Here is a 27,388-nt window from a genome sequence, read left to right on the forward strand (position 1 = left end):
CTGGACGAGGACTAAACCAGGACTCTGCTGCTCCAGGTAAACTCTCTAACCTTACACTGTGTAACTTTGAAAGCCGGCGTTTGCTTTTGCTGTTCTCTCAGAGGGTGTAAAGGGCGTGGCCCAGATGTGGCTGTCGTAAGAGTTTGTAGTGAAGGTGAGCGGGGAGGATGGACATTTTGGAAAAGTGACATTATATATATCTATTCAACTTAGTAATCTGCATATGGAACAGAAACAAACTTTCTCTTCTGCATAAAATGACTGATGGGACATTGTAATGTGTAAAATAAGATGCTATGGTTTTATTTTATTTTATTCTGCTCTCATCAGTTTAGCACAATGGATAAATTCACATGTTACTTTGTACCTTACCTTAAATGCAAAGGTCTTTTTGGCCCTCAGTGTCCATTTTGTGTTTTCACTCACAATTCTACAAATGCAAAAAAATAGATCTTTGCGTGATGGTCTAGTTGTTGCTGAACGTACAATAATAATAATAATCATGCAACTCCTGCTAAACCCTCTACATGCAGGACTAAACCAGGACTAAAGGAGAATTAAGACAGGTCTGAAAGTACATGTATTGTTTTTTTTAAATGGGCTTAGTAGAGTGTTCTCCGGGACAGCGGAGCAGAAACAGCATCTGATGCAAACTGCATCTCGTACCCAAACAAAAGCTGTGACCGAGCCTACAGTTTTCCATGGTCCCTTTGACTCTTCCTGTCTCTGTGTTAGAGACGCCTTTCGCACCTTTCATATTGAAGGGCCGTTCAAGAGAGAAAATGTATTTGTGTGCCACCAAAACAACAGCCAAATGGAGCACAAGACTCTTGAATCAAAGCACCGATCACACATCCATCAGTCACATCCTGGTCCTGACAATATCCTGGATATGATGTGTACAGAGAAACCAGGATGCTCCTACTCAGTAGTGTTGGATAATTTTCTTGGATTTTTGGATTACTTTCAAAAGTAACTCGTTCAGTTAGCTCTGTTAGCTCTGCATTACTCTTACTTTATTATGAAAGTGAGGCGTTGGGCCAAACCACCTTTGCTTTGCCTGATCCCGGCCAGAAGGGCCTGGCAGTGCTTGGATGGGAGACCGTTGTGTGTGTGTGTGCGTGTGCGTGCGTGCGCGTGTGTGTGTGCGCGTGTGTGTGCGCGTGTGTGTGCGAGTGTGTGTGAGTGACTGGTTGCCTCGCTTCCGTCAGTCTACCCCAGGGCAGCTGTGGCTACTATAGGAGCTGACCACCACCAAGTATGGAGTGAATGAATAATGCACTGTAAAGCATCTTTAAAGAGACTATACAGAGTTTAAAAGTGTTAAAACTAAGTATGTTCCTCCCCCTACATGTTCCACCATGTCCTAATGTAGAATGAGCCCAGACCTGTTCACCACAACTGCCTCTAAAATCCTGCACTGTCACTCAGAAAGGTGTCAATTCGGGTCCGAAGTACCGTCATACACGAGCTTAATATTGACACTGTAGTTACACGTTAAGACCTCAGGTGTCAGTAGTGAGTATGAAAATGACCAACTTGTGTATAGTCCCTTTAAGTATTAAGCGCTATATAAAATCGATTTTTATTATTATTAGAGTCCTCATCCGTTACCAGTAATAAACACCTATATATAGCCTATATATATATATATATATATATATATATATATATATATATATATATATATATAACTAACTCACACAAACAGCCCGATACCAGTAAATGTATTCAGTAACAATCACATAATAAAGTCACTTCACTGAGCTTGATTTTGTATGCGGGCAAATCAGAGCGATAGGCAACAATAATGAGCATGAACGACTTAGAGCCGACTTATTAAAGCTTAACTTCGTTCGCTTTATGTAAACAGTTCGGCCCCGTCAGAAACTGTGCAGTTTTTCAACCAAAAGAACTTTTGTTTATACTGAACATACAACATACTCAATAGATTTAGACTAATGGTATATAAATGTACGAGTTTGTTGATGACATTGGAAGGACCGATCCTGCCAAAAGCTAAGCGTTGTTGTTAGCTAGCACTAGCTTCATTGTGGTTTTCCTCTTTAGCGTCGCCTCCAGCATTGTATTGTCCTTTTTGCCAGTCAGTTCAAAGTAAACGCTCGCTGAGAACTGCCCTGTTCCTGCTGTAAAGTTTTAAGTGGACACAGCACTGGATGTTTAGTTCAGGTACCAGATACAAATGCTGGAGGAAAGTTTCTGCTGTTGCATGTTGACATGGCACAATCCTGTGTCTTGGTTTCCAATAACCTGGATATTGACTTTTGCAGGAAAAACTAAAGCCAGAATGCTGGGTTTACATGGACACAGACACAACCAGGGAACTTATACCCCAGTGGTGTAGCCCTGTACACTTCCCTCTTCAGCGTTAGGGTCAGGGTCAGGATTGGAGGCGACAAATGGGAGCCCTGTCCGTACAAAACTGGACAGTTTCCGCTTCTAAACAATAATCTCACCCGCAGCTGTGCCCTGGTCAAAGATGGGAGTTATGGCTCTTAAACAGGAGCCGAATCTTTAGGATCGTTTCTTATAAAAGAGCCATTGAAGAGACTGGTTTGGATTTATATAGATTTTAATGATTCAGTACATGTTTAGTGCAATAGACTATATTTGTACATTAGAGCGTTTACTCTGAATATTTCCGTGTGCATCCATCCATTTTCTTCAGCTTTCTCCGAAGCCAAGTCGCGGAGGCAGCAGCCTGAGCAGAGACGCCCAGACTTCCCTCTTCATGCACACCTCCTCCAGCTGTTCTAGGGGACCCCGAGGTGCCCCCTAGAACAGTTTATGAAAGTGCGCCCAGCCACCCTGTGAAGGAAACTATTATCTGTGATCTTGTCCTTTTGGTCATTATCCAAATCACATGACCAGAGGTGAGGGTAGGAACTCGGTTTAACGAGGGTTTGGGCCCGTTTTAGTCTCGGTTTGGCCTGGTTTAGACTTGTTTCAGTCCCGTTTAGCTGGCTTAGTCTGGTTTGGACTGGTTTAGACTTGTTAATGTCTGGTATAGTCTCTGTTTGGACCTGGTTTAGTCTCCGTTTGGCCTGTTTTAGTCTCTAATGGGACCTGCTCTACTCCGGTTTGACCTGGTTTGGACCTTATTTAGTATGGTTTGGCCTGGCTTAGTCTTGGTTAGGACCTGTTTTAGAACGGTTTACCCTGGTTTAGTCAATTTTGGCCTGGTTTGGACCTGTATTAGTCCAGAGTGTCCTGGTTTGGACCTGTTGTAGTCCAGAGTGTCCTGGTTTGGACCTGTTTTAGTCCAGGATGTCCTGGTTTGGACCTGTTGTAGTCCAGAGTGTCCTGTTTTGGACCTGTTGTAGTCGAAAGTGTCCTGGTTTGGACCTGTTGTAGTCCGCTTTGGCCCTGGGGGATTGTCCTGGAGGAGATGGGACTCTTGAAGGACGTCTTGAACTTGATCCTGGTTTAGATGTGGCTGGATTTAGCCGTGGCCCCTCAGGACTCTGGGCCGGGTCCAGAGACCTCCCTCTTGGTCCCTCTGACGGAGCCGGCTGTGACCCCTGAGCTAGACTGGACTTAGGGGCCCCCCTGTCCCTTAATCCCCCACTCACGCAGGAGAGGGAGGGGGGCAGCTGCACGGCATTATGGGAGTGGTTCTCAAACTTCTCTCACCAGCTCCCACCTCATCAAAGGGCTGACCTTCCGAGTCCCATCAGGCTTAGATCCAGATCACATCACTCTGTGAAAAGTAACCCAGATTTAAGTCGCATTTTCTTGAAATGAATTCATTTGTCTTTGATTTGAGAAACTGGTTTTAAAACAGTTTTATTTTTATACACACTCAATCATCTTTAAAAACAACTGTATAAAATGAGTCAGTCTTCTGAACGGCTCGCGCTAGCCCTGAAACATACAACTTCAAACGATAAATTAGGTCATGGTGGTCACTACAACTCTCCGAGATCAATAGTTTTGTACGGTTTCTGGTAGGTTTTATGCAAGCTTTGTATACGTAACCATGGCGAGGGTTTGTCAGCAGTGAAAACCTACCAGAAGCTCTAAAAATAATTGATTCCTGGAGCATCATAGAGGCCACCGTGATAGAAAGTAAAGGCGAGATGCTGACCGCTCATACAGCCATTAGGTCATGGAAAGGTCAAATACGCACTAAGTTGTTGGTTTTTTTCCCACTTATAAAGTTCCGTAATTAACCTTTAATGCTCTCGTTAATTTTAAATCTGTTTTTACTTTGTTTTGATAAGACGACTTTAGCTCCGGACTTTGAAGCTGCTTTTCCTGATTCACTCCGTTATCAAACCGTTAGAGTCAGAGGTAGTTGAGTAAGATCTCTCAGACCCGCCACGCTAACGCTAATGCTAACGCTATGCTAGTTTAGCCTCTGACTTCCTCGTTTGCGCTTGAGGAAAATGCTTCATATTTAGACACAGGCTCTGTTTCTCTTTCCCAAATGTGGATCTACGGTGCCAACAAAGTTTACTCTACGGTAACTAAATAACGTAAAAAAAGGGGGGTGCGGTGTGCCTAAAGAACATAGAGACTTTATCGGGGAAAGCACTGTTTAAATCAAGCGTCCCAGGTCCCGACAGGATCCTGGCCCAGACTGTGGATTGGGAAGACTCCTCTGGACTTCCCTGACCTTGGACCTGGATTTAGACCTGACACTGGGTCTTTGGGGATTTGGAGGAATCACAGTCCTGAGATTGTGAGGAGTCGAGTTCAGGCCCAGCTGTCCCGGATCAGCCTGGACCACAGACCGAGGAGGACGGGGACGGGTTTAGACTTCTTCAGTCCTGCATCATTTTTTAATTTAGGCTTCAATTGTTCAGGAAAGTCCCCTCGAAAAGGCCTCCAGAGTCAAAGTGGTTCTCGCTTCTTGAGTAAAAGTGCAGGTCAAATATTAAAGGGATTATACCAAATTTTGAACCTTTTTAGTCAAAATGTGAAGAAATGGGTATTTTTTACCATCACGGCCGTCCTTCGGTGTCATGTGACGAAAAGGGGTTAACCTTTTTTGTCACATAATTGACTATTTGGGGTGGACTATACACAACATCAACGAATAATATGGCGCAAATGTCAGGCATCAGGCTGATTTTTTCACAAATGACTACTTTTACAACATACTTTTAGGGGCCAACAATTATTTTACATTACATAATTGTGAAAAATGATTTGTTGGTGTTGTGTATGGTCAACCCAAATAGTCAATATGTGCTCTCCAGCTCTGTCTTGGTCAAGCCAAAGGAAATCTATCTTTCTACACGTGAGCTGTCATGAGTCAGTGGCATTGACAGTTCATCTGCACAGCGCCACCTACTGTTCATAGAATGTGCATGATTAGACTTTGGAGCCTTTATAGAAATGTGGTGGAGTATTTTTTTCATTTCATGTATTGCTTTATTTCAATAGGACAATGTACATTAATGAACAGACAACCAGTGCTTTAAATCTGCCCGATTTAGCTCAGAGCTCATTTCCATCTGCAGTGTCATGGGCTAAAAACATACCATCAACACAGAACATACATGAGTACTGCAAAACATGACATACAGTACACACATATACAAAACATGACATACAGGACACACACATGCAAAACATGACATACAGTACACACATATACAAAACATGACATACAGTACACACATATACAAAACATGACATACAGTACACACACATGCAAAACATGACATACAGTACACACACATGCAAAACATGACATACAGGACACACACATGCAAAACATGACATACAGTACACACATATACAAAACATGACATACAGTACACACATATACAAAACATGACATACAGGACACACACATGCAAAATATGACATACAGTACACACATATACAAAACATGACATACAGTACACACACATGCAAAACATGACATACAGTACACATATATACTAAAACATGACATACAGTACACACATATACAAAACATGACATACAGTACACATATATACTAAAACATGACATACAGTACACACATATACTAAAACATGGCATACAGTACACACATATACTAAAACATGACATACAGTACACACACATGCAAAACATGACATACAGTACACGCATATACTAAAACATGGCATACAGTACACACATGCAAAAAATGACATACAGTACACACATATACAAAACATGACATACAGTACACACATATACTAAAACATGACATACAGTACACACATATACAAAAACATGACATACAGTACACACATATACAAAACATGACATACAGTACACACATATACTAAAACATGACATACAGTACACACATGCAAAACATGACATACAGTACACACATGCAGAACATGACATACAGTACACACATATACAAAACATGACATACAGTACACACATATACTAAAACATGACATACAGTACACACATATACAAAACATGACATACAGTACACACACATATACTAAAACATGACATACAGTACACATATACTAAAACATGACATACAGTACACACATGCAAAACATGACATACAGTACACACACATGCAAAACATGACATACAGTACACACATATACAAAACATGACATACAGTACACACATATACAATATACAAAACATGACATAAAGTACACACATATGCAATACATGACATACAGTACACACATATACAAAACATGACATACAGTACACACATATACAAAACATGACATACAGTACACACATATACTAAAACATGACATACAGTACACACATATACAAAACATGACATACAGTACACACACATGCAAAACATGACATACAGTACACACATATACAAAACATGACATACAGTACACACACATGCAAAACATGACATACAGTACACACATATACTAAAACATGACATACAGTACACACATATACAAAACATGACATACAGTACACACATATACTAAAACATGACATACAGTACACACATATACTAAAACATGACATACAGTACACACATATACAAAACATGACATACAGTACACACATATACTAAAACATGACATACAGTACACACATATACAAAACATGACATACAGTACACACATATACAAAAACATGACATACAGTACACACATATACTAAAACATGGTATACAGTACACACATATACAAAACATGACATACAGTACACACATATACAAAAACATGACATACAGTACACACATATACTAAAACATGACATACAGTACACACATATACAAAACATGACATGCAGTACACACATATACTAAAACATGACATACAGTACACACATATACAAAACATGACATACAGTACACACATATACTAAAACATGACATACAGTACACACAAATACAAAACATGACATACAGTACACACATATACTAAAACATGGTATACAGTACAAACATATACAAAACATGACATACAGTACACATATACTAAAACATGACATACAGTACACACATATACTAAAACATGACATACAGTACACACATATACAAAACATGACATACAGTACACACACATGCAAAACATGACATACAGTACACACATATACAAAACATGACATACAGTACACACATATACAAAACATGATATACAGTACACACATATACAAAACATGACATACAGTACACACATATACAAAACATGATATACAGTACACGCATATACAAAACATGACATGCAGTACACACAAATACTAAAACATGACATACAGTACACACATATACAAAACATGACATACAGTACACATATACTAAAACATGACATACAGTACACACATATACAAAACATGACATGCAGTACACACATATACTAAAACATGACATACAGTACACACATATACAAAACATGACATACAGTACACACATATACTAAAACATGACATACAGTACACACAAATACAAAACATGACATACAGTACACACATATACTAAAACATGGTATACAGTACAAACATATACAAAACATGACATACAGTACACATATACTAAAACATGACATACAGTACACACATATACTAAAACATGACATACAGTACACACATATACAAAACATGACATACAGTACACACACATGCAAAACATGACATACAGTACACACATATACAAAACATGACATACAGTACACACATATACAAAACATGATATACAGTACACACATATACAAAACATGACATACAGTACACACATATACAAAACATGATATACAGTACACGCATATACAAAACATGACATGCAGTACACACAAATACTAAAACATGACATACAGTACACACATATACAAAACATGACATACAGTACACATATACTAAAACATGACATACAGTACACACATATACAAAACATGATATACAGTACACGCATATACAAAACATGACATGCAGTACACACAAATACTAAAACATGACATACAGTACACATATACAAAACATGACATGCAGTACACACAAATACTAAAACATGACATACAGTACACACATATACAAAACATGACATACAGTACACATATACTAAAACATGACATACAGTACACACATATACAAAACATGACATGCAGTACACACATATACTAAAACATGACATACAGTACACACATATACAAAACATGACATACAGTACACACATATACTAAAACATGACATACAGTACACACAAATACAAAACATGACATACAGTACACACATATACTAAAACATGGTATACAGTACAAACATATACAAAACATGACATACAGTACACATATACTAAAACATGACATACAGTACACACATATACTAAAACATGACATACAGTACACACATATACAAAACATGACATACAGTACACACACATGCAAAACATGACATACAGTACACACATATACAAAACATGACATACAGTACACACATATACAAAACATGATATACAGTACACACATATACAAAACATGACATACAGTACACACATATACAAAACATGATATACAGTACACGCATATACAAAACATGACATGCAGTACACACAAATACTAAAACATGACATACAGTACACACATATACAAAACATGACATACAGTACACATATACTAAAACATGACATACAGTACACACATATACAAAACATGACATGCAGTACACACATATACTAAAACATGACATACAGTACACACATATACAAAACATGACATACAGTACACACATATACTAAAACATGACATACAGTACACACAAATACAAAACATGACATACAGTACACACATATACTAAAACATGGTATACAGTACAAACATATACAAAACATGACATACAGTACACATATACTAAAACATGACATACAGTACACACATATACTAAAACATGACATACAGTACACACATATACAAAACATGACATACAGTACACACACATGCAAAACATGACATACAGTACACACATATACAAAACATGACATACAGTACACACATATACAAAACATGATATACAGTACACACATATACAAAACATGACATACAGTACACACATATACAAAACATGATATACAGTACACGCATATACAAAACATGACATGCAGTACACACAAATACTAAAACATGACATACAGTACACACATATACAAAACATGACATACAGTACACATATACTAAAACATGACATACAGTACACACATATACAAAACATGATATACAGTACACGCATATACAAAACATGACATGCAGTACACACAAATACTAAAACATGACATACAGTACACATATACAAAACATGACATACAGTACACACATATACAAAACATGATATACAGTACACACATATACAAAACATGATATACAGTACACGCATATACAAAACATGACATGCAGTACACACATATACAAAACATGACATACAGTACACACATATACAAAACATGACATACAGTACACACATATACAAAACATGATATACAGTACACGCATATACAAAACATGACATACAGTACACACATATACAAAACATGACGTACAGTACACACATATGCAAAACATGACATACAGTACACACATATAAGAAAACATGACATGCAGTACACACATATACTAAAACATGACATACAGTACACACATATACTAAAACATGACATACAGTACACACATATACAAAACATGTCTTACAGTACACACATATACAAAACATGACATACAGTACACACATATACAAAACATGGCATACAGTCCACACATATACAAACAGCACAGCATGTACAACAAGACACCCGATCGATAAACTACTAAAATATGCTTCTTCCTCCCCCTCACACTCACAGACCTATTCATGGTAAAATCATGTCCCTGTGAGCATAGCTGCCTCCTAGTGGTCACATGTTTGCTGACCAAGAGGTCATTCTTTTAGTTGTCTCTAAATGAGACATATGTGGTTCTTTCTCTAACAGTCATTGGTAGAATGCTCCAACTGGGAAAAAATAAATAAATAATAAATGTTTATACATAGACTAAATGTACAGATAAAATACCTGTAATCCAAAAAATAGCATTAATTATTTTTATATTTCCAAGCAGGTCACCCTGTTGTATGTGTGGCCCTGGCATTTGTGCTTTATTTCAGGCGAAAATTGGGAGGTTCTGCCCTTGGTGTTTTAATACCTAAACTCGCCTCCCCCTGATTTTCGAACATTAGTGACTCAGAGACAAAGCTCCTCACAGTTAAAGCGGTTATCCCTGGTTTGGAACGTTTCTGACGGACTGGCACACAAAGCTCCTCACAGTTAAAGCGGTTATCCCTGGTTTGGAACGTTTCTGACGGACTGGCACACAAAGCTCCTCACAGTTAAAGCGGTTATCCCTGGTTTGGAACGTTTCTGACGGACTGGCACACAAAGCTCCTCACAGTTGGAGTGTTTGGCCTGGCGGAGGGTGTGGAGCTGAGAGTGAAGGACGGAGCAGCTGCTGCGGCTCAAACAAAGCCCCGAAACACGATCCGCTCCAGAAATACACTGCGCCAACACAGAGACCTGTCCCCTGTCCTTCTGTGGCACATGCCCAATAAAAACATGCACAACAGGCTCCAATCTGCCCCGACAACGAGGCTCTAAATCACAGTGTTGGTTTATTACTGTCAGATCTGCTTCGACACATTCACTGAAGCCTGACCCTCAAAAGACGCCTCATTTCGACACATTTCAACAAATACCAACAGAACCAAATGTCTTTCATTCTCAGAGCCAACACACTGAGTCATGCAGCTGACACCTCAGCCTGGAACAGGGGACGGTGTCATTTACCAACGACACAATGATGTTAGAGAGTAAACCAGTGGTGTATGTCCAGGTTTAAAACCACAGCACTGGATGATAGACCGTTAATCAGTGGACTAATGCTGCGTTCAGGCGACTGGTATCTGGTCAAAAGCCCCGTTGACAGGGCTTGCCTATTTTGCGTTCACTAACGGGCCTGTCTCACCAGCCTGGAGACTAGTTGGAGACCAGTTAGAGACACACATTGGTCATGGAGATGTCTCTGAGGCATTCCCCGGAGATAAGGTGAGTCTCCAGGTTGTCCAGGTGAAAACAAACAGGTTCGATTTCAGAGGAGAGCGGTCTCTGTGATGTCCCTTTCATTTAAATCATTTTATTTACTTACTGGTTTATTTGGTTGGGACAGTGCGTGTCAATGAACACACCACACTGGATTGTAGCCATGGGCTATTGTCCCACAGTCACACTCTCATTCATCCTGGCCTATTGTACATGTTTTTAGTGATTGGGGAAACTGGAGTACCCGGGGACTCCTTACGACTCTTTGAGATCTCCTCAGTATCTGACAGATCTCGGAGACATTGCAGGGACGTCACAGAAACGTCTCACAGGTTGAGGATTTGCCACATTTCCACAGCTGCTTGAGGCTGTGTAGACCTCTCAGAGACCATGCGGAGACTCCACTGAAATCGTACGACCTGGAGACTCGCCTTATCTCTAAGGGACATTTCCGTGACCAGCGGAAACTGGAGTCTCCAGCTAGTCTCCTGGTTGGCAGGTGAGATAGGCCCTTTGTGTGCACGCAGTCAGTCAGAGTTGTGGAAACGTAGCGGATACTTCCAGTCACGGCAGTCTCCGGAAGTCTCTTGGGTAGGATTGGCCCTTTATGTAGTGTTTCCTCTACAGCAGTGTTTCCCAACCAGGGGTACGGGGACCCCAGGAGGCGCTTGGAAATATTTCAGATCTAATAAGGAGTGTCTGTTTGTGAAGGCTGTCATTCATCAGGGAGTATCCATCATAGAAAAGCTAAATCATCAACTGCTTTGGTAAAGTTGACGTTTTGCTTCTAGTCAGTTAACCTAAACTGGAGTGGTCTTTAAGACTTAGGCTCCTCCCAGGAGGAGGGAACCAAAACTGCCAACATGATCCCACTCAAGTTGGTTACAGTATCACTCAATTAGCATTAGCGAGTCGATGGGCGTCAACAACACAGGGACACCCGTCCAGTCGATGACTTAGCTTTTCTATGATCCAAAAAGAAAGCAAGACTGAACAGTATTTTGATATATTTAAAAAAAAAAAGTCTTTTAATGATAATTTACTCATTAATTGGAGTGTAAATGAAGGACTCAAGGGGCATGTGGTGGGGAACCACCATTCAACAGGACAGATTAGTGTCTGCATGTTTTTGGCCTCGTTTTGTACTGTTGTAGGAGGGCAGAGTTCATACAGGCAGAAGCAAGTCAAATTTAATGCTTGTTAATTCCATTTTGAATGCACAAATACTACATTTTACAGTCACAAACGCAGAAACAAAAATCAAACAAAGGAAAGACAATTGGACATAACAATGCCGTCATTTTTAAATTTTCGCTGTCGATTGAACAGATATAAACACTCACTTCTAGTCTACAATCTTCAAAAAATCATGAAGGTCTGAGCCTTGGGCCTGACTGTGGTCTTTGTGAGGCTGCAGAGGCTGTGGTTCTGCTGCTGCGGGGCCCATGGAGCTGTGTGCTTGAGTTGCAGGAGGATGGAGCGGAGAGTGAACTGTGTACAAGGTTTTTTTTTCTGTGACTGTATTTAATGATCTGTTCTGTTTCAGGGGAAGAGTCGGCGACATGTCTGACACCGAGTGAGTTTCACACTGAACCACACAAACACACACACACACACACACACAATCATATTCAATAACGAGTCAAATATAACATAATAAATCAACAACTCAGAAACGGTCGCTCACAAACCATTGGAGTGAATTGAGGGGCTGTGAGGGGTTGACTTCACACGGGTGTATCGCTTAGTAGCTCCTAACTTTCCAGTTCTGGACTGAACAAACATATGTTTGGCTGGGAAGTTGCAAATGAAATAAAGTCTTCTGAATCTGAATCTTATTGAAAAACTAAAGAAGATCCAAAACCCATCTGAGCAACTCTTTGTAACTAATGGGCAGTGGATATTTAGCCGGGACTGTCTTTTCAATTCCCTTCACTATTTTTCCGTGAACAGGAGAATGTAATCATGTGAGTAAGGAGCAAGTTACAGCACAACAGCGTAACTAAAAGCCTGTCCCGGCTAAATATCCACTTCCTAACTAATACATCACAAAATAAAACCATAAATTCAAACCTGACTCAATTTCCTTCCTAATCACCGTAGCTTTAAAATGACACACAGTGCTGCTGCTCAACTGAGGCGTTCAGCCCATCACCAGTGGAGTCTGACCTCCTCCTGTGTTTGTGTTCCAGGGAGCAGATCGAAGGTGAGGACTTTGCTCTTGGCCCTGCTCTCCTCCTCTCTCCTCCTCTCTCTGTCTCCCTCTCCTCTCCCCCTCTCTCGGGGCGTCAGGTAAACCGTTCTCTCTCTCTGTGGCTCGTGTGGATGTGGAGTGTGTCGGTCACATCCAGGTTCTGCAAAACAAACTCCTGACCTCACCCTCAAAGCAGTGCTCATTCTGACAAACTTAACATAGTCTGAATCGTGTAGATGGCCTTGAAGATTGTTTGAGCAAGACATGGAACAAAGGTTAAGATCTGAAGGTCAAGGATCCATTTCAGTGACACATAAAGAAAGCAGCTGGCATTCATGGAGATCTTTGCGAAATCAAAAGAAAGATGGCAACTCTCCTGAAAAAGCTCGCCTTCAGCTGAATCCGAGATGCACCTTTTAGTCAAACCTTAGCTCAAACAAACACAAATGCTTTCTCCCATTGTCTCGTCTAATCTCCAAAAACTAGGTTGAAAGAAATGGCTGTAAACCTGTTGATTTATAAAGTCTCATGATTGATGATTGAGACTGACCAAAGTAGAGTTTGCAATTTCGATTTTGATTACTTGCCCTGCCCTAGCATCTCCTCCAGGGGAAAAGCCAGCCTGTGTAACAAAAAAGCAGCTCTTGGAAGAACATGCAGGTTTGTAAAAGGCTGGTCTGAGGACAGAGACAAATGGGCTTTCACTGTGCACTGATGACAGGGATGAGCTCTTACTCTAAAGAAACGTGGGCCCTGGACCGTCTGCTTAGAAACGCAGAAGACAAACAAACACTTTGGAATCCACTTCTCTCCGAATATTAGGCCGTTTTCACACATGTTGGATCCTTGTCGGTCGGCCCGAGTCCGCCCTAGTTCCAACTGCATTTATTCCAAAGCAGCGCGGATTCATTCTTTCTTGGCGTAAAAAGAGGCGTCAAAGCAAGAGTAGTTCAGCCTGGTGACCTAAAAGCCCCTTTAGGTCGACCTAACTATAGCCCGAGTGAAAAACGCCCTTAGTCTCTGAAAATGAGCCACAACAACAACACGCTTTGAGGGTCAGGGGTCGGGCGTGAGGATGGTTCTTTGCAGAAAACTGATCCGACGAAGCGCCAGAGCTTTCTCTTCATCATGTGACCTGTGATGTCATCAGTGTGAGACAGGCGTGTTCTCCGTTTCATTGCTTCACTCGGATCTCGATCTGGGCTTTGTTTGAATCACATTTCGCAAACTGCCCTCCATAGGCCGTCCTCTTTTAGCCACGCCCCCTCCTCCTTCAGCACCACCCCCTCAGCCCCGCCCACAGAGGAGAGACGTTTGCAGAAATGTGATTCTGTTCAGAACAAATCTTTCCGATCAGTCCCCGTTCCTCATTGGAACCCTTTCACCAGCAGGGGGCGCAAAGTTCTTTTTGTTGTCGGTCATGTGACCAACAATGCCAGTCGTGGCCATTTTGGATCCTAATCCAAACAGGAACATTGTCACTGCACCATTTGAAGTGGAAGAAACTGCACATGTGCATCACTTTAATGGTGATGGTGTTGAATACAGCTGAGCTTGTCCAATTAGAAATGTTTTTTATAATATAGCATCTAGCTAGGCTAAATGCTAGCATCTTCAAATCTATTTTTAACTAAATAACTTTTAAAAGTCCTGCTTTAAACTTATGATAGTGCCTCTGATACAGACTCACAAATTAATCATCAAATTAGTACATCGCAAGTAGGTATTTGGATTTGCTGATGGTCGTGTGATTCCGCTTCAAACTTTCAAATGGAGGTATAATCACCTCTGTGTTATTTTCAATCACAGTCTGTGTTTGAGAGCCATTTCTCCACATGAAAAGAACTTTTAGTCCTGTGTGCGTAAAACACCTTTCAGGGACCCATTGACTGTTTGGGTGGTTCGCAGGGCACCTTTACTTTCCATCACAAGGGCTTCAGAGATGCTCCAGGATTAAAAATATTTCAGTACACATGACTATGGAGATGGTCCCATCAGGAGTGAAAACCTACCAGAAATCCTTAGAGGCCACTAGGATGGAAAGTAAAGGTGCCAGGCTGACCACGCATACAGCTGATGGGTCACTGAAAGGTCAAATACGCACTAATATCAACTTGTTTCTCCATAAAAAGCTACATAATGCACCTTTTAAATATGTCAGACTTAAATCAGCAGCAAATCTAAATATCTATTCTCTAATCTCAGTCTGTCAGTCAAAGCTATTCTGTTTTGAATTAAACGTCTGTGGGAATGGATGGGGTGAATATGAATGTAGATGTTTTTGTTTTATGGGAAGAGGTGGGAGCGAGGGGATTTTTTTTAGTTTGTTTTTAATCTGTAAAACCCTTTGTGTTACATAAAATGTATAACTAAAGATTGACAGATTGAAACACGCTAACAGTGAACAGTTAGCCGAGCTCGATGCTGTTGCCCCACCTCTCATCCGAAGCCGTAAATTATAATAACATTCTACTGGTCAAACTCAACTGCATTGTACACCCATCGTCATTAATGTGACAGTAAAGTGCGGCGCATCGCTCTGCACATGCTCAGTTGGAGTTTTTGTGCTTCCGTCTCAAATGGTGCAACGACAGGTACAAATTCTGCTCAGCTCTCCAAACCGTTAGTTTAAAATGTGGAATAAAAACAGAACCCAAGACAAAGCTCCGCCTCCAACATACCGTAGCACATGTCCCCATGCCCTCCCGTGCTCTGACCCACACTTGCTGGTATGTGGTGCCCAATGCTGGTCTCATCGTGTCCTCTTTTACTGCTGTATGTGGTTCTGGCCGTCTGTCTGTCTGTCTGTGTGTCATCTCCATGTGTGCTTCCTCTCGGGGCCTGTGGGTGGCGCTGTAGCTCAGGACGAGGTGGTGGAGGTGGAGGTGGCTCCTGAGGCCGAGCCAGAACCGGAACCAGAGGAAGAACCAGAGGAAGAACCAGAGGAAGAACCAGAACCCGAGCCTGAACCTGAGCCAGAGCCAGTAGAAGGTAGGTGTCTGTCCACTCTGGCCCATCCATGTGTGTGAGTCGACCAAGTCCAGACCCGGCCATGGTTCTGCAGAGGAGAACTGAAGTCCGGTTCAGTTTCTCCGTGTGACGCTGCAACGTGTGCTCTGCTCTGCTCAGAGCGAGTCCTGAACCATGGTCGCCCAACGTCCTCAGACCCTGTGCTCTGGAGAATCTGGACCAGGATCCAGGACTGTCCCACACGCTGCTGTTCAAAAGTCTCAATCTCAGAAAATCCCACCTCTGTAAACACCGTGAAATTAGACATTTGTGCTGGAGGCATGTCCCACAGAACGGGACTTTTCAATCTTTCCACCATGTTAGAAGTTCATTCACACAGATCTGTTATTGACAACAGAACGACCATAGAACAGAGTAGCATTTACGTAAATTAAGTAGTATTAGCGTAGTTTGTGGCAGCTGCTAAATGTAACGAAAAAGTTGCGTCTAATCTTCAACAGTTACTTTCAAAATCAAGTCATCAGTAAAGAAACTGGATTTTGTCGTGTCATAGATGAAACACTGAAACTGTCGTCCACATTTTTAAAGCCCATTATAATGATTCTGCGCTCACAACGCCATCGACTCTCCCATGAAAGAACATTATACCTAGTGGTGGACTTTTTGAAAAGATTTTCTGAGATTTACGAGATTTCACGATTAGTCCTGACCCATCCACAGTGGAGAGAGTCTTCAGAGAACCGCAGTTATTATTGTAGAAGGACTGGGCCCAAAGCGTGTTCTGTGTGTGTAGATGTGTGTGTTTGTGGACAGTCTGGGTGTCCCCATCAGGTAAGAGCCTCAGGTTTGAGCCATTTCAACATAATCTATTTTTCTGGGTGAAACTGTGGGACAGGTTGACCGACCCAAAGATCCAAGTTTGTTCCGTTCATTTATTACGTGCTTGTGTCGCTGCCGAATGTCCTCCACGAAGGTCTGTCCAGGTCTGACCCACGGACCACAGAAGGTCCACGTCACAACGTTCAACATATTTGCGTCATTTGTTCCAAACCGTTCAGGGATTTGGCACCTGGGCCTGAACTTGCCCACCTCCTGTTAGAGATGTTCAGATTAACCGGTAGTCGCTGCACGGAACAAGCAAGCGTGTACACTCACCGATAGTTGAGCAGGGCAGAAGGACGCTCTCCTCCGCCGATCCCGTGGGTGCCCAAAGTTATGAGTGGGCACCCAGGCGAAATTTGCCCTAATTACAAAACGATTCAATAAATATCGGCTAACTTGTAAAGCCGCTGCTCTATTTTCTACGAAGACATGAGCACGGGGCGGTTCATAACATTAATCTACGTGCAGCAGCTAGTCATCGCTCCACTCGTTTAGCTCTATAGGTAGCGCGGCGAGCTCAGAACCATGAGTTTGTGAGATTGATCCTGAACTTGTCTTTTTCCTCTTTTTTTTGACTGGGCACCCACTAAAAGAACATAAGTCTATGGCATCCACCCACAGAAACGATTGAAGTCAGCAGTGTAGGTCCATTTAGGGTATTTTGAAAAGGTGTTGTTTCTGTTGAAACATCGTCTGGATAATCTTTCGCTGTAAATGTCCAAGTCAAGGAACAAACAGACTTCAGACTTCCCAATAAAGTTGTACAAATGTTCAGAAATAGCCTCCATAACCGGCTCAGGATGCAAATGAAAAGCTAATGCTCCTCTGCTTTATCGTAATAAACAGAAAGGAAAACGCTCACAGAAACAGTGAATGAAAGTGTTAATAAAGCATTTTAAAGACAAAAACTAATCATCTCAGTCGTTTCCTTTCATTAGGTCGATAATCGTAAATAATCGGTAAAATCGCAATATTTTCTCCCACAATCATCGTGACTCAAAAAGTTGAAGTGCTTACCTCCTGACCTGCTGCTTCTTGGATCCATTTGAAATTCAAGTAACTGAAGTCCGGGCTCAGACCTGGTCCAGACCTGGTTCTGCTCAGTTGAACTCATATTGTTTCTGCTTTGCTTCATTGCTTCTGCTGCAGACGCCTACGAGGAGGAAGGTAGGTCCACGCTCCGCCATTTTAGATGCACAAATCTACTACTACTACTACTACTACTACTACTACTACTACTACTACTACTACTACTACTACTACTACTACTACATGCAACATGACTACTTTAACGACTTCAAGTACTGCAATGCTACCATTTAAAGGGTACTACAGCAGTCACTGCACCTAATGACTATTTACTGTGATCCTACTCATTCTGGTTGAATCTCCTGTTTGCTCATGTCCAAACAAATGTGTCACACTAGGGCTGGGTACAGTTAAACGGTATCTGTACAGTATTAACGCACTGCTGGAATGCCAAAAACAGATACGGGAACAAATAATGGTCTTTAGATGCCGAGTTTTGGCGCCGGGTGTCCTGACAGAGCTCTAAACAAAGTTATTTGGTAGCTCCAGCTCAGATAAATGACAAAAAATGATAAGAAATGTTGTGGATTAAATGAAAATTGGCTTTTTGTTTTATGGTTCTAGGCAAGGGTTAATGTAGGATATGTATCAAAAAAGGATTCTTCAGGTATTATATTTCAAGTCTGGCTTTGAAAATCAAATGGAAAGGTGCCCAGCCCTACCCCACACAGACTCATATCCATGAGTGTGACCCCAATAAACATTTAAAATCTGACTTACATCCATGACACGTCACACTGACACGCGTGTGCAGAGCAGTGCTGTGTGTGTGCGCTTTCGTTCGTGCCGTGTGTGTGTTGCCATTTTTGCCGTGTCGTTTGTTTTCCGTGCGATGTCGTGCTGTTTCCGTCCCATTTTGTGCTGTCCCGTTCTGCTCCGCGGCGCTCACCTTGTGTCTATGCTTTCTTTCGCATGGCTCCAGCCGACGAAGGGGACCAGGATGGTAGCTCTGCTCATTCTCATCAGTGCAAGTGTTTCCTCCACGCTCACAAGTCTGAACCAGGACCGGGACTTAGGCCTTTGAGTGTCTCCAGTCTCAGGGACACCGAAGGGCTGTGTCACCCACTACAACCATAGACTTCAGATTTGTCATTTGCTTTACTTCTTAGAAACTAATGAAGTTGTTTTTGACACATGGAAAGCCCCCATTACCATGTTACAGCAAACCTTCTGGGGGCGCCACTAGCCTCTTCTTAATTTAGGGAATGTTTTGTCACTCCAGCTTCCAACAAAACGTACCAACCGTTCCCTGCTGAACCATGAGGCGAACCGTCAAGTCCTGGTTCAGATTTCTGTGTCGTTGTTTCTTCTCTCCCATTTGAATTTCTTTATTTGAACATAATCTTTCATATTTCATCAATCTGTGTGAAATACTCGACTGTTTCAGGGTGAACTGCTGTGATACATTTCCACTAACTTCACTCTCCTCTCCAGCTCAAGTCCTTCCCCGGTCCTTTCAAACTCCTCCCCGACTCTCCTCAAGTCCCAACCCAGTGCTAACCAGCTCCCTTATGCCTTGTGCACACTGTATGATTTTGGTCGTCTGAAAGTGAAGCTCAAAAACACAGGTCATTGTGAGACAAGGACAAACGCTTCAAATAGGGCTTGCGACTAATATTATGGAATCTTCTTTGCTGAGGCAGTTGTCCTATCGCTCCTCTTGTGAATTGACAAAAAATCCAACATCTGCATAAAGAGCTGCAGTGCTGACCGTGTTCGACTTTTCTAAGAAAATAAACATCGTTAGCAATTCAGGCGTTCTGCTCTCCCAAAATTTCATCCACTGAGCGGTGCTGTGATAGAAAAAAAATGACACTTCCTGCTGCTGTTATACTGCATTCAGACTGAACGCCATGGAGACTTTTCTGTTCTGTTTTGTTGCCTTAATGGTTTGTGCAGCCCTGTGAGGCGACTCCTGTTGTGATCTTGGGCTTTACAAAACCACTGATTGATTTAGACGTCAGGGGCGAGTGATTTTAAATGTGTTCTGAAGCGTAGGAAGGAGCTCTTGACTGAAAAAGAACTGCTGTTTTGGTTCTAACTAGTCCCTCTTTGTTACTGCCATGTCCTCTGGATCTTCAACTAAAGCTACACACACGATCTACGCAAGGATCTCCCTAGTATTTAAGCACATATCCAGCCCATATGTCCGAATAAAGGACTATTACTCCAGGTTAGCCCCGTTAGCTTGTTACAATCGCCTACAGCTCATTGTTGATGAAAAGTCCACAATAAACCACAAATGTATCAAGCCCGGCTCAGTGTGTGATCATCTCAAAGGCTGCTTTATATAGTTACCGGCTGTATTTACGTTATTATTGCATAATACTTGTTTTCACCGGATCTATGCGCTGATAAGGAGCTAGTTAGCTCCGGGCGAGCGGTTAGCAGCTCGGCTTTTTGACATGGCTGATGTTCTCACGTTGAAAACACAGACTCGATAAAGTTGTATTGGGCAGAGAAATAATCAGAGGCTGTCAGTGCTTTTTACTATAGTCTCCCAGGGACAGCTCACAGACACCGGGGCAATGCTTAGCTATCCTGCCCGGCCTTCGAGGCTCCGGGCCGGGCGGGAGACCGTACAGCGGGGCAGTGCGTGGCTAAAAGTGTCCGCTGAAGGCAGGAGGGGAGGCGGGAGGTACGAGTCCCAAATGTAGGGAGTCGGAACAGTCGAAGTCTGCATCATAAAATATCAGCTACAGAGTTGTATTCCTCTCTCAGCAGAAGATGAAGCAATCAGAGCGAGTGAAAACGCTCCGGCAGAATCGGAACTTGCGAAGACTATTGTTACCCATAATGCATCGCAAAATTCAGTCGCTCCCCCGCCCATCGGATGAAATTTTGGAAGAGCAGAACCCTCGAATTGGCCAGAGCTTCAGATAATTTGCGCGTCAGGAGCCTGAAGTTTGACAGACGTTGGAGTGCAGCTCGCAATACTACGCTTAGATGTGCAGTGGGACGTCCAGGGATAAGAGAAATTCCCGCACACTGTCTGGCAAAAGTTATTTTATTCATTAAAGACATTAGCGGAGTAGCGTTTTTTTTTTTACCACGTTATAATGTTATTGTTCTTTCATCAAAAACAACAAAACCTGGAGCTGTGTCTCCAGCCACTCATCTTTCAGTAATATCTGGATCTTCCTCAGTGTCTGTTCTTTGCGACCCAACTGCAGCTCCTTTTTCCAAAAAGCTCCTCATGAGGTCCTGCGTACCCAGCAAATACTTTCCTTACACATCCATCTCCAGCTAATCTTAATTCTCAACACTCGTCATAGCTTCATTACATGCATTTGGTCTCTTCTCTTATTGAAACAGCTGCGCAAACAAAGGGGAGCAAGAGCAGGGAGAGTGAGAGGATCTTATTTTAGTTCACTTATAGGATCTGGAAGTGAAACTACTGGATGTTTTGCTGTTTTAGATCAATATTACATTTTCCAACCAACAAAATTGAAGCTATAGTAATAAAGATGTATTTAACCAGGAAAGGCCCACCAAGAGGTATTGTGCATATTTATAGTCGAGGACAAACCGGAGAACCCAGAGGAAACCTACGCAGACACGAGAACATGCAAACTCCACAGAGAGGCCCCGTCCAGGGATCAAACCAGGAACCTTCTAGCAAAACAGTGTCGTATAACCGCTCTTTAACAATGTTTTGGCGCTAAGGCTATCATCAGACAAATGAGTGAGGATCTTGGGGTGGATGAATTAAAAGAACAGTGCCCAGCAAATCGGCATGTTTTTTCCAAATGTTTATTGTATAAACATGGCCATTTATTGGGTGCCATCCACACCCTACTGAAGGATGCCACCTGGAGTTGTTCACTTATTCACCTGACGATGGCTTCAGCGCCAAAAGGTTCATGTCTGAATACTTTTGAAGTCACTTTCGCAACTTCTGCCGTGTTTCGGGAATTGCTCTTGTCATCGTTGGGTTGCTCCAATGTTTCCTACACAAGTCTGTTCTCTATAGGGTCAGGGTGACATCAATCATCTTTGAAGACTAAATAAATTGTACAATCCACACCCTAGTCCTGCCGCACCCTCCTCAAATCCTAGTTCAGTCCAGTTCTCGTCCCAGTGTCGCCCCAGTTTGAATCCAGTCTCACATTAATCCTAGTGCCGTGTCTTTGGTCAAACCAACTAAACCTTCTCTCCAGGTCTTTCCTCAGCTCTAACTCTCTGTCTCTGTCTTTCATCTGTTTTGGATCAGAAGAAAAGCCCAAATTTAAGTGAGTGTTTTATCTTTTGAAATGCAAAGGTTGTAGACTCAAAGCGGTCTGAATGTCACCTTGTGTTCCAGGCCGTCCGCTCCGAAGATCCCTGACGGAGAGAAGGTCGACTTTGATGTGAGTTTCAGGGCAGAGGGGGTTGTTCTGTGATTGTGAGTGGTTTTCCTGCCGTTGGGGCTGTGACAGCGTGTGCTGATTTGTTGGCTTCTCGTTGCTGTTGTAGGACATCCACAAGAAGCGTCAGAACAAGGACCTGGTGGAGCTGCAGAGTCTGATCGACGCTCACTTCGAATGTCGCAAGAAAGAAGAGGAGGAGCTGATCGGGCTGAAGGAGAGGATTGTAAGGAATACTCAATACTGCTACTGTGGCTACCATTACCGTTATCCAACCAAACGTCTCGTGTGCTGCAGGAGAAGCGTCGTGCGGAGAGATCCGAGCAGCAGAGGATCCGAGCTGAGAAAGACAAGGAGCGCCAGGCCAGACGAGAGGTGAGGCCCGGGATCAGGAGGAGGCGGTTCCCTTGTTAAAGACTCTCTGTACATCTCTGATTGGCTGCTGTGTTCCAGGCCGAGCGCATCAGGAAGGAAGAGTTGGACCATCAGAAACGCACCGACGACGATGCCAAAAAGAAGATCGCCCTGACCAACATGGGTTCCGGCTATGCCAGCCATCTACAGAGGGTAAACCGGGCTAAGCTAGGTCAAACAGACGGAACGAGCCGCTGGGGTTTTAGACTTAGTTATTGTTGTCCATGTGTCTGATCAGAACTACTTTCCTGCAGCTTTAGATTCACCCACTGCGGTCACACAGAGGTCACTGTGGAAAATGCACGCGCCGAAACCAGGGGTTCTCAACTGGAACGGCTTCGGGACCCACCGTTATTCTAGGATGACAAGCCGTGACCCAAAGAAAAATGTTTTTTGTCAAATATCAAACCAGTTGTAGATATGCCTTTATGACTGACATTATGATCAAAACAACCCAATAACATTCATTTGAACAAACTTTGTGTTTCTACACAGTTTGATGGAAAAAAAATAGTTCCCTGGAATAGGCTCGCAACCCACTGAGAATGGTACCACCCCCACCTCTCCAGCTCCGCCCCTGTGGAGCGAACTCGAGATGTCCCTGACGATAAAGTCATTAAATACAGTCAGGTCCATAGATATCGACTCAATTCTTATGTTTTTGGCTCTATAATCCACCACAATCGATTTAAAATCAGACAACATTCAGCTTTAATTTGAGAGTATTTACAAATCAGATGAACGGTGTAGGAATTACAACCGCTTACATGTGAGCCTCCCACTTTTTAAGGAACCAAAAGTAACGGGACAAGTGGCTGCTCAGCTGTTCCATGACCTGGTGTTTGCTCTTCCCTCATTATCACATTTATAAGGAACAGATGAGACGTCCAGAGTTCATTTCAACTGTGACATTTGTATTTTGGATACTGTTGCTGTTAATTATCAGTATGAGATCCAAAGAGTTTCAGTGAAGCAAGCCATTATTAGGCTGAAAACTCAAAACAAACCCATTAGAGAGATGCAAACATATTAGGCGTGGCTAAATCAACCGTTTGGAATATTATTATAAAAAAGAACACACACAACAACACCAAAAGACCCAGAAGACCATGGATGACAAATGTGGTGGATGACCAAAGAATTCTTTCCCTGGTGAAGAAAACCCTTCACAACAACAGGTCAGATCAAAAACACTGTCCAGGAGGTGGATGGCCTCAAAAACAGGAGACTGATTACAGTTTGCCAAAAACCTTTACAGCTGGAAAAAAAAAGTGGAACGTTATTCAGTGGCCAAATCAATCACCTGACATGAATCCAAATAAGCAGCATTTCACTTGCTGAAGACCAAACTGAAGGGAAAATGTCCTGAGAACAAGCAGGAACTGAAGACATTTACAGTAGAGGCCTCACCGGGGATGAAACCCAGAGTCCGGTGACTTTAGGTAGACTTCAGGCTGTAATTGACAACAAAGGATTTGCACCCAAATGCTAAAAATATAATAATAATAATAATAATATTCATAATTGTTACTTTGTCCCATTGCTTTTGGTCCCTTGAAAAGTGGGAGGCTCTTGTGTAATTCCTACACTGTTCATCTGATTGGATGTAAATACTCTTATATTAAAGCTGAAAGTCTGCAGTTTAACTACATTTTTTTCCATAGAGTCAAAAACATAAGAAATTAGTCAATGTCCCAATATTCATGGACCTGACTGTACACATGGGGGCATTTACCAAGCGTTTGCTCATGTGCAAAGTGCAAAGGGAGCAACATGTGCAAAAGTGGATCAGCAGCAAAGTCATGATTCACGCAGCAGTGTCTTATTTACATGTCAGATTTGAGGGCCTGATGTAATACAGGCAACACCAAATGGTATATGGGAGTGCAAATTGCAGATTTTATATTTCAGCTCGCACCCGCTATTTAGCACCTGCCTTGATAAACGACCACCATAGTAAATAAATAAATACTGTGTTATTAATAAAACAGAACCAGTGAAAATGAGTGTGGGTCTGAAACTGTGAGGAGTCCTACAAGGATCAACCCTCGACCCACTCTTATTCACTTTATTAATGACCTGCCAAACACCGCACAGTCTGAAACATGAACACAGCTCTGTGATTGGCCAGCCGGGTTTAATGCTGCTCTGTGATTGGCTGCGGCAGGTGGAGGGGAAACGAGGGAAGAAGAAGCCGACGGAGAGAGAGAAGAAGAAGAAGATTCTGTCTGAGAGATGTCTGCCCCTGGAAGTCCATGAATTCAGCGAGGACCTGCTCAGGTACTCACGTGTACTTCCTCCAGCCGTGTATTCACCCAAACCCTCACTAACACATACTGCACTGTCCTACTGTCTCAGGGAAAAGGCAAAGGAGCTGTGGGATTGCCTGCACAACCTGGAGGCCATTAAGTACGACTACGTCGAGCGACTGAAGAGGCAGAGGTACGAGGTGGTCTCCCTGAGGAACCGCATCGACGAGCTGCAGAAACAGTACGTACAAGAAACCCAACAGTACTAACAAATACAGCCATGAAAACAGAAAAACAAAGAAACCGTACAATAATCTGCAATTAACTCATTCTGACAGTTTGGCGTGCTTCTCATTAGCCTACCGTTTCGTAAGGGCTGGACTGGCAGAACAAAATGAGCCTGGGACTTTTGGGTCAAGACTGGCGCTCTAACAATTACATTCAGAAATAAAACAAAAAAGACAAAATCAAGGACAATAGCTACTTGTTGTTTCCGCTGAATTCAAGCCTCATGGCACTCATGACTAATGCATGTTCCCTTAAAGGAGGTTCCTCTCACGACTGTGACACAAATAAACTTCACAAAACCAACCAATTGATCCCACTGTAGATGTAGGTAATGAAATAGTGAAACTGAGTTCAACAGAGTTAGGGAGGTGTGGAGTGAAAAAGAAGTCCCAAAAGGGCAAAAAACATCCTTTCAGTGGAAACCAGACTGCGCACACTGTCGACGAGCGGCAGGAGGGTGAGTCACATAATGCAACGCACCGGCCCACAATACAAACGGCAAATTCTACTGATGTTTAGATCATTATTTGAGTGAACAGGCCTGTTCACTCATCTGGTCTGACCGGCCCACTGGTCCAGCAGTCCAGCCCTGGGCGCCACTGACATGACTTTTTACCAGATATGAACAGTCCACATAAACATGAACAAATGAAACCTCAGATGTCCATGAACTGCACAGTAATGATGTGAAATGATACGGAAACAGTATTAGTCACATAAAGGTGCATTGTGGATGATTTTATGTGGGAAACAAATACCTTGTCGTCGGTGGTGGTTAGCATGGTAAGCATTAGTCATTCTTTTCTGTTGGGTTTTCTCTGCTGATGGAACCATCTCTATTGATGGGTCATAAAGAAGCGAGATGAAAAGCAAAGGCGCCACACTAAAGACTCCTACAGTCCATAGGTCACTAAAAGGTCAAATACACACCTATATAAAAGGATTTCTTTTGAAAACTTGGTCAAATAAAACAAAAACAGGTCCCTGCTGCTCAGATGTATTTTTGATGATTCCACTTCACTAATGACAGTTTTACGTTTCACATTTTCTCTGAAGCATCTGTCTGTTTCTGTTTTAAATCTGCAGCAGCAAAAAGGGCGCCGCCAGCCGCCGCAGGAAGTGATGTCACCGCTCTGCAGGAAGCGGAGTCCAAATGGAGGAATAGACGTCAAAGCGCCACAGGAAGTGACCTCGATGATGACCTTTGTGATGGAGTTGGAGTAGAATAAAACGATGAACCATTTCAGAGAGTGCGTTTCATTACAGCTCCATTGTGTGACAAAGCCCAACATTACCATCTAGGCCAACAAGCCGGCTTGGCCTTGACCAAGGAGACCACATTTAAATCTTCTGACACCAATATTAACAGAAATGATCTCACAGTCAGCGAGACACAGCTGGATCAGATGAACAGCTGAGTTGTATCAGAGACTTTAGATACAAATTGGTGTCTAAAAGTGTCCTCTGA

General features: G+C 42.3%; 1 protein-coding gene across 4 annotated transcripts; it reads left to right on the forward strand.

Moving 5' to 3' along the window:
- Window positions 1-27,163, forward strand: LOC306962082 (troponin T, fast skeletal muscle isoforms-like). Of its 4 annotated transcripts, XM_079555126.1 has the most exons (14): window positions 1-36; window positions 13,035-13,064; window positions 13,681-13,694; window positions 16,542-16,673; window positions 18,684-18,701; window positions 19,546-19,566; window positions 22,840-22,855; window positions 22,927-22,972; window positions 23,079-23,195; window positions 23,267-23,344; window positions 23,423-23,536; window positions 25,551-25,663; window positions 25,742-25,873; window positions 27,007-27,163. In XM_079555126.1, exons 2-14 carry the CDS (start codon window positions 13,051-13,053, stop codon window positions 27,041-27,043), a joined length of 852 nt encoding a protein of 283 aa, XP_079411252.1. In that variant the 5' UTR covers window positions 1-36; window positions 13,035-13,050; the 3' UTR covers window positions 27,044-27,163. The 4 variants fall into 4 exon arrangements, with proteins under 4 accessions (XP_079411252.1, XP_079411253.1, XP_079411254.1 ...); XM_079555127.1 differs by lacking the exon at window positions 19,546-19,566 and having other exon boundaries at window positions 22,837-22,855; XM_079555128.1 differs by lacking the exons at window positions 18,684-18,701; window positions 19,546-19,566 and having other exon boundaries at window positions 22,837-22,855.
- The last annotated feature ends 225 nt before the right edge of the window (window positions 27,164-27,388 follow it).

This window comes from Gobius niger (genome assembly GCF_951799975.1).
Source record: "Gobius niger genome assembly, chromosome: 4".
NCBI classification, from domain to species: Eukaryota; Metazoa; Chordata; class Actinopteri; order Gobiiformes; family Gobiidae; genus Gobius; species Gobius niger.

Bases quoted from the DNA above. Each gene is read 5' to 3' on its own strand.
- LOC306962082 (XM_079555126.1), top strand. The intron at 22,973-23,078 runs GTGAGTTTCAGG...TTGCTGTTGTAG, and splicing joins GAGAGAAGGTCGACTTTGAT to GACATCCACAAGAAGCGTCA. The intron at 25,664-25,741 runs GTACTCACGTGT...CTACTGTCTCAG, and splicing joins TTCAGCGAGGACCTGCTCAG to GGAAAAGGCAAAGGAGCTGT.